The 9,425-nt window shown below is 34.2% G+C and overlaps 1 protein-coding gene across 2 annotated transcripts in view; it reads right to left on the reverse strand.

Annotated features, from left to right (window-relative positions):
* STXBP5L (syntaxin binding protein 5L) overlaps nt 1–9,425 on the reverse strand; it is a 376,137-nt gene that overhangs the window by 188,688 nt on the left and 178,024 nt on the right. For both annotated transcript variants that reach the window (XM_006146699.2, XM_006146698.2), the window contains exons 11-12: nt 2,736–2,808; nt 655–802 (exon numbers count right to left, since the gene is read on the reverse strand). In XM_006146699.2, coding sequence (XP_006146761.1) covers nt 655–802; nt 2,736–2,808 — 221 coding nt within the window. The remainder of the gene's footprint in view (nt 1–654; nt 803–2,735; nt 2,809–9,425) is intronic.

The following is a 9,425-nucleotide window of genomic DNA, read 5'->3' on the forward strand; positions in this document are numbered from 1 at the left end:
TATATATATATTCCTTTATCTAAAATAACTAAAAGCTATACCTTATGATTCATATATGTTTAGGTATATAGTCAGTATATAAATGTATACAATAGATATGCATTTCTTACTATATAATTATGTATAAGAGATAGAAATATCCATAGAGTTAAAGTTATGTACTATTTAGAAAACTTGAATTTCATAAATTATATCTTACATTATTTTATTTATTTATTTATTTATTTATTTATTTATTTTTGCCAGATGGTGTGTGTGTTCCACAGAGAGAGAGAGAAGTGGGAATTGGGGGAGGAGAGAGAGAAAATACTTCCCAGTTGGTATGGTCATGTTGCAATCTTTTTACCTTTATTTCTCCATTTCGTCAGGATTTTGGACACACATGCATGCACATGCACTGTGTGTTTTTCAAGCTGCTAGAGCTGAGATTTGAGCCAATGGTCAGCCATGTCGTGTCTGACTTTCCATGCATAGTACTTAGCTGCTGAGCTATGGGCCTGGCCCAGAAGTTATATCTTTGATAGATGCCTACCTATGACTTCAAAAAATTTAATTCAAGTGGTCTTGAATTAAAGTAAGAAAAAAAAAAAACAGAAAAATTTATGATCATATGATATGAATAGAAGAAAAATTATTTATAATTACTACTTTTACCTTATTACTGTATCCTTGCTTTTTATGCTTGACTCCTATAGAATAGAGTACTAGAATCAAATCCGGAGGGCAATCAGCAAAGTATGCTGTACAAGTAACTGGTGATTCATGAATGTCCATAGGGTATGGATTTTCAAAGATTGGAAAGCTAATAGATAAAGACAATATCTTAGTGTCATTTTGCAAACATAAAAAATACAAAATAATTTTCATAAAGTAACCTCTAGAATGTTTGTAAATAATAGTTATAAATTTCACTTAATTATTTTTAAGCACAACAAAACATGAATCACAGGAATAAGAATGCTCATTTTAAAATAAATAGTTATGTATGAAATGTAATATTAATACTGGTAGAATTTAACATAATATTAATACTGGTAGAATAAATTCAGTTTTTCCCCATAATTTAAACATTCTGCTATACTACTATTACTGTCTAGGATACTATCTGCAGCATTTCAGCTTGGTAGAAAATCTGCCAACACACAAATACATAAACACAAACCACATTCCATATTCTCTGGAGGTTGAATAAAATTACTAATTCCTAATTAAGTTTCTAATAATATGGGAGAAAATTATTTTTAACAATCACCTCCTAAAAACATTTTTTAATAAAAGAATAAATGCATATACTCAGGAAAATGAGTATTAAAAGTAAAGTATAGTGGGCCTTGGAGGATATTAGATAATTAGAGAAGGTATGAGGAAAAAAATAACTACCACAAAGAAGGCTCGAGTGCCAAAGAAATCAGAAGAGTACATTTTAATGTCATGTATCTTAAAACTTCTTGGAGGAAGAAGCATAAACTCTTACTTGTACATAAAATTTAATCACGTTTAATGATGACAAATAATGCAGATAGGCAGAACTGACCATTATGATATGGCCGAATCTTACATCTCTTTCCAAGTATTGAGACATTAACTGCTGTAAATTAACATAGGAATAATATTGGCTCTTACATTTATAAACTACATGGAAAATGGAATTCAGATTATAATTTTTTCAACAAAAATCCACTGAGAACCTACTCAATGTGGAGATATAGTCCTTCCCATCATGGAGCCTATAGTCTAGTGCAGAGACAATCTTTGCATAACAAATTGAAAAATTCACCTGTGTCAAAAGCTATAGAGTGAGCCCATAATATTATATTTGTCCAAATTATATAGATTATGAAAGATTTCTTTTCAGGAGGAAGTGATATCTGAATTGAGATTCTTACAAATAAGATGCTAATAAGAAGTAAAAGAAAAATTACTTCAGGCAGAGGAGAGAGAATGTTCAAAATTCTTCTGCAAATACAAGGGATCTTCAAAAATCATGCAATGTGTACATTATTTTTAAAATGCATGAATTCTAAACATTTTTGCACCAAAATAAATTCATACTTTAATTGCACTTTTTTTGAAGTACAAAGGAGCTAAAAGATCAGTGGGGCTAGAACATACAATAAGGAAAAATCAATTTCATACTTATCACCATTTAAAATGAAAATGTACAGGAAGACAGTGCCTGTATATTTCAAGTCTACTTTTACTGTCAACATAAAGGAGTAGAGAGCACCACTGTAACACAATATTCTGTATTTGCTCCAATTGCTCACAAACTAAGGAAAAAAGGAAAGTGAAAGAAGATCCCTCTCTTTTCTACCCTTGAGATCCTGGTCTTCTGTATTGTCTGTTGCAGTAGTCTAATAATACTTTTACTATTTGTTATTTTCCTTTAGTCAATTTTTCTGTAGACTTATTATTGTACATTTTCCTAACAATTGCTTTGCTTAAGTAAACTGCAGAAATATCATTGATTTTGTATGGGCTGAATCTCCAAATGCTTTTGTCTAAACATCAGGTGCTGTCTTTATGATGTCTTAACACCTTTCACAGTATCACCCAAACTTTCTTGGTTTCATTTTTATTATTGAACCAAACTGTATTTTCTTAATTCTATAAAAACAATATTCATATAACAAAACCAAAGAATATTAATTCCAATGATCTAAAATGTACTCCTGCATTTTAATTATAATGAATGTAGTTTAAAAATAGTGTTAATCTCTACATGGATAACTTACTTGCTTTGTGTCAGATCAACTACAATGAGATCTTTCTCCAGAAGTACTACGACGGCATAGGGTTCTTGGAATTCTATAAGTAAAAATAAGAAATGGAAAAATTTTAATGTTGTATATCTAATAAAATCACCAGAATTACATTCCCTTTATATCCTATACTAAAGCTATTTAAATCATTTTAAAAGACCAAAATATGAGCCAAAGTAAGAAGTAACCAATATCACTCTTAAAAATATATCATGTTTCTGAACCAGCAGATGGCATAATGGATATCCTCAACTGCAGTTTGAGTCCTGGATCCGGCAGCTTAAACTCACTACAGGCGTGTTTGTGTGCATGCCCAAGATCCCAGAGGAGAGTAAAGGAGAAGAGATTGCAGTGTGTCCATCCTCCTGAGGGGTGATTTCTTGCTTTCTATCTGTCTCTCTCCATCACTCTGGTGAGCCAATGCACCTTATAGCAAAAATCTCTCTTTAAAAAAAATAATATATCATGTTTCTCAAATTTAATGTGAAGATCACTACAGAAAACAAGGGGAAAAGTGAGAAGTTGCATAGTAGATAGTTAAATATGTCTCCAGAAAAATGGGTGGCAATGGGATCAGACCAGTGGGTGGCATGGTGGTTAAGGTGCCTGACTACCACAGGCTGACCACGGATATACCTAAAATCATGCTAGACATTCATGCATGCATGCCCAAGATACCAGGATGAGAATGAAGAGGGGACTGTGGCATGGTCATCTCCCATGGGAGGTGATTTTTCACTTCCCCTCTCACTGTCTCTCCTACAAACATGCGTGCCCTATGGCAAAACCTTAAAAAAATGGGGTGGTGAAAGTAGTAGATTAGGTGAAGAGAGTGAGTTTGTCACCTCCCTTTCACAAACGTTGATCTTATTCTTCTGTAATCTTAGTATTTTAGATCTGATTTCACACCTATAGGAAATGTACTAAGGAAACAGTACCTCTGCTTCTCTAGGATATGACACATAGTCACCTCCTTACCAGAGCAACATTGTTTATAGTAAGAGGTTTATTCTCAATTCAGCATGTAATTATAGACTATTTATTTGTGCCTAGGAATATATACCTCAAAAAAGCAGAGAACGTGAGGAGAATCTTAAGATTTTCAAGTTTTAAATTCCAAAGCTCCCTCCTGCCTTTCCTTTTATTCCTTCCTTCAGATATTTAAAAAACAAAGGATACATGAAAAAGAAGACTGTAAAAGTATCCTTTTTTATGGAGTTTACATTATAGGGACTTTTTACAAACTATGAACAAGTAAACAAGAATTCACAGAGTAACAGTATGTATGAAAAAATAACAAGGGCAATAGTCAGACAAAAGATTTGTTGGGGACACACTAATGTAGTTAGAATGGTCGTGAAAGAATGCTTTTCATCTGCTATAGAGGATGAATAAGGGAGAGTCACAGTGAAAGAGTTATTCTTAAATTAGAAAAAAGTATTTATAAAAAATAGTTTATATGCATGATACTTGATTCCCAGTAGTTAGAGCAGGTTTTACTATTTTGCTATTTTATAGAGAAAATTGAAGTCCAAAAAGGTTAAAAAATTGACGTAAGTGTACACAACTAGTAAGTGATGCTGAAATTTTAACACCAGTCTTCTGACTCTAAATCTCATTTTTTTTTTTAATTATAAACCAGGAATTTCTACTGGCTAGTCTGAGAGATAATTAGTCCTAAACTCAGCAATCATTTGGCAGCAATTTTGTTTAGAAGAATCAAATCTTGGATGGGGAACTGAAATACTGAAATAGATAACCTTCACAGTCTTAGTCTTGAGAAGCTACAGAACCTACTCACATATAAGTTTATAATTCACATGCATATGAGAGAAAAACTAAAAAAGAAACACACAAGCCAGGGTCAGCCCCATAGCCTAATAGTCAGGCTATTACTACATGACCAATCATGGTTCGAATGGCTCAGGGGACTTATAAAACACTCCAAGCATATTTGCGTGCATATCCCAAATCCAGACACACTGAAGATATGGGGGAGAAGGAATTGTGTAGTGACCATGCCCCATTGAGGGGTGCTTTCTCCCTCTCTCCTTGACTCTCTCTGACAAGAGCATGTACCCTCTGGCAATGAAAAAAAAAAAAGAAAGAAATGGAAAAATAAACGAAAACTTGAGAAAAAGCAGGCAAATATTGGAGCTTAGTGCTTAGTTATCTAGTCATGTGTCACATAATAATGGAAAAATATTCTGGGAAATGCATCCTGAGGCAATTTCGTCACTGCGCTAAAACCCTAGATGCACTTATATAAACCTAGAAGATATAGCTTACTACTCACCTGAACTATATGGTGTAGCTTATTATAATGGAGTAGGACCGCCATCCCATATGCAGTCCATCACTGACCAAAACATTATGGAGTGCTGTGTGACTGTGTATGTGTGACAGTATGCAGTCTACACACTATTTGTTCTCAAACTGAGACTTTCTCCCTTCTTCCTTATCTCTTAGAGTTGTTTTTCAATGTGATTTAAATTATTCTGGGATAATTTTGTTTTCTTTTGCTTTTCAGTTTGAAGAATAGTGGGGTTCTTATGTCTACATATTTCCTCTTTATCTTCTCTCCTTAGGAAAACCACTCTTTAGAAACAAGGGCTATAAAAAAGGGCTACAAAAATATAATAACTAAGACATTGGCATAAGTGAGCTAAATGTAGAAATAGGTAAATTATGATGTATAGGCATTTACATTTGTTTTAGATTACCATCGTTCCTTTATAAGTAACACAAACTGATAGAAGTTTCACCTTTGTAAAAGTGCCTAGCGTACCGTGATGATGAGTGAATAAAAAGATTTCCATAGGAGTCAGTGCTAGGTTCATTTTTGTGTCTTTTATTTTTCAGAATTTGATGATGGGAAAACTATCGTTAGTTAACTTCTTTAACCTCCACTTTTTTTTATTCATTTAAAGGACACAATAATAACACTTATATTGTGAAGTTCAGCTGAAGTTCAGCTGTAACAATTTATGAAGACATTTAATGCAAAACCTGGCACATAGTAGAAGCTCAGTAGGTGACAACTGTTTTACTTCCTTTTAGACATATCTTGTTTTATTGTGCTTTACAGATATTGCATTTTTTAACAAATTAAAGATTTGTGACAACTCTGCATGGACCAAACTTTAGGCACCATTTTTTCCACAGCATGTGCTCATTTTGTGCCTCTGTGTTACATGTTGGTAATTCTTATAATATTTTGGACTTCTTCAGTTTTATGATATGCTATGGTCATCTGTAATCAGTGATCTTTGATTTAACTCTTGTGATTATTTTGAGGCACGATAAACTATACCCACTTAAGATAGGAAACATAATCAATAAAAGTATGTGGTCTGACTGATCTACCAACTAGCCGTTTCCCTGTCTTTATCTCTATCTTAAGGCTTCCCTAGTCCCTGAGAAACAATGATATTAAAACCATGCTAGTAAGTAGTCCTACAATGAATGGCCTCTAAGTATTCAGTTTAAGGAAAAGTCACATCCAACTTGAAATCAAATACAAGACATGATTAGGCTTATCTAGGAAGATATATTGAAAGCTAAGACAAGCCAAAAGCTAAGCCTCATGTGCCAAATATTAATAGTGCCCCCAAAAAGTTGTTCAAAGAAATTAAAGTGCTTCTCCAGTAAATACAAGAGTGACAAGTAAACAAAACAGCCTTATCTGCTGATGTGGAGAAATTTTCAGTGGTCTAGATAAAAGATCAAATGAGCCACAACAATCTCTTGAGCCAAAGCCTAAGCTAGTGCAGGGCCCAAACTCTTCTCAAATGTATGAAACTGAGAGAAGTGAATCTGAGAAGAAAAGTTAGAAGCTAAAGAAGTTTTTTTTTTTTTTTTTTTTTTAAGGAAAAAAGTCATTTCCACAGCATAAAAATGCAAGGAAAGGGCTGGCAGTGGCACAGTGGCAATGCAGTGCTCTGTGGTGCGGGACACAGATGCGAAGGTCCCAGCTTTATATCTGGAGGTGTCCATGTACATGCCAGGCATGCACATTGTGCTCACACTCGGGGGTGGCTTCAAGGTTGATCAAAGCATGAGAAACCTGTTGAGGGTGCCTCTCTCTTTCTCTCTTCTTTCCTTCTTTCTCTCATAGAAATAAAATTAAAAAGTAAATTTAAAAAGAAAAAAGTGCAAGGTGAAGCAACAACTGCTGATATAGAAGCTACAGCAAATTATCCAGAAGATCTAGGGAAGATGATCAATTAAATTAGCTACTCTAAGTAACAAATTTTCAATGTAGATTAAACAGTCTTATACTGTAGAAAGATGCCCTCTAGGACTTTCATAGCTCGAGAGGAAGAGTCAGTGCCTGACTTCAAAGTTCAAAGGAAATTATAACCCTCTTGTTAGAGACTAATCTAGCTGGTGACTTTAGGTTGAAGCCAATGCCCATGTACCTTTCCAAAAATCTTAGAGCCCTTGAGAATTATGCTAAATTTACTCTGCCTCTGCTCTACTAATAGGACAACAAAGCCTGGATGACAGATCATCAGTCTATAACATTGTTTACTTAATATTTTAAGCCTACTGTTAAGACCTGCTAGTCACAGAAAAAGGCCCCTTTCAAAATGTTAGTACTTGTTTACAATGTGCCTGGTTACCCAAGTAATAGGGATGAGTAATGTACGGTCAGATGAATGTTGTAAGCCTGCTAACTTAACATCCATTTGGCAGCCTATGCATCAAGAAGCAATTTCAACTTTCAAGTTATATTATTAAGAAATATATTTTGGGGAAGCCAGCAGGTGGCATAGTGGTTAAGACGCTGGACTCCCACATGGCCGACTGTAGCTTGAATCCCGAACCTGGTGGCTCGAAACTCAGACTGGTGCATGTGCGTGCTCAAAATCCCAAGAAGAGGATGGTGGAGAAGGAATTGTGATGTTGCCATCCCCCATGGGAGGGCGCTCTCTCACTCTCTCTCTCTCTCTCTCTCTCTAGCAAGTGCACATGTCCTACTGCAAAAATCTCTTAAAAAAAAAAAGAAGAAAGAAATACATTTTGGACTAGTCTTGCAGGACAGTGGTTGAGTGCTATGTGGAGGGAGCTGGATCCTACATGGTTGGTCATGGTTCAAATCTGGGTTATGTTGGCTTGAAAAACAGATGAAGCATGTGTGCATGTATACCCAGGAACCTGACGGGTAAGAGGAATGAAGGAAAGGGGATCACATGCTCTAATGGGAGGCGCTGCCTCTCTTTTGGAAGTCTTCTAGAATTTGAAAAAAAAAAAAGAAGAAGAAGAAGAAATACATTTTTTTAAGGCTTTGGTTGCCATAGATAGTTACTCCTCAAATGGATCTGTGTAGTCTATTGCAAACTTTCTGGAAAGGATTCACCTTTCTAATGCCATTAAGAATATCCATGATTCATAGGAAGTAAAAATATTAACATTAATGGGAGTTTGAAAGAAGTTGATTCCAACTCTCACTGATGCCTTTGAAGGTTCAAGACTTCAGTGAAGGAACTAATTGCAAATGTAGTGAAATAACAAGAGAACTAGAATTAGAATTGAAGCCAGAAGAGGAGACTGAATTGCTGTGATTTCATGACAAAAGTTTAATGAATAAGAAGTTGCTTCCTTTTTAAAAAAAATTATTCCTAATTTTATTTTATTTTGTATTTTTTACATTTAATTACCTTACAGCATACAAAATGAACTTTCCCAGCATGAATATACTGCATATTACTCCAGTCAAAGATATTATCATACACATTATCATCAACAGATAATTTTCTATTTTTCTGTCTGTTAAATGTTTTGCTTTTTGGCTTTTTTCTCCTCTGGATTCCCTCTCTTCCACCCTTAAGAAGTTGCTTCTTATGGATAAGCAAAGAAAGTGGCTTTTAAAGATGGAATCTACTTATTGTAAAGAAGCTGTGAACATTGTTGAAGTGACACTAAATGATTTAGAATAATCTATGAACTTTGTTGATAAAACAGTGGCAGGGTTTGAGACGATTGGCTACAATTTTGAAAGAAGTTCCACTGTGGGCAAAATGCTATCAACATCAAATGCTATAGAGAAATCTCTCATGAAAAGAGTCAACCAATGTGACAAACTTCACTATTGTCTTATTCTAAAGAATGTCTGTATCTGCCCCAAACTTCACCAACCATCACCCTGATTAGTCAATAGTCATCAACATTGAGGTAAGACCTTCCAACAATAAAAATATTATGATTTGTTAAAGGTATTAATAATTATTAGCAGTTTTTAGTAGTTGACAAATGTTCTATAAAAATTTTAAATATATAATTGCTAATATGAAATCATAATAAACATATACTGTAAGTGAAAAAAGTATGAATCAGAAGAGTATACAGCATATGCTGTCATTTACACAAGAAAGGAGATAATGTATACATAAATGAGTACACACATGCATACACATAGATTATCCTGGGTAGAATATGTAAGATGGCAATATTAGTTGCCACTGTAGGCAATGGAAGACTTTTCAGTACATACTGTTGTATATTATAGGGTTTCTTCTCCGGCATTTTCATGTATTATTCTTTTAATAGCTAAAACACATAACTAATAATATACATTTATATTTTACAGAATAAACAAATTGCTCCTAGTCCCTGACAAATGAAAAATTTTATCTTCATTCCTACTTAAACACACACACA

Source organism: Tupaia chinensis, unplaced genomic scaffold (assembly GCF_000334495.1).
Source record: "Tupaia chinensis unplaced genomic scaffold, TupChi_1.0 Scaffold000185_1, whole genome shotgun sequence".
Lineage (NCBI taxonomy): Eukaryota > Metazoa > Chordata > Mammalia > Scandentia > Tupaiidae > Tupaia > Tupaia belangeri.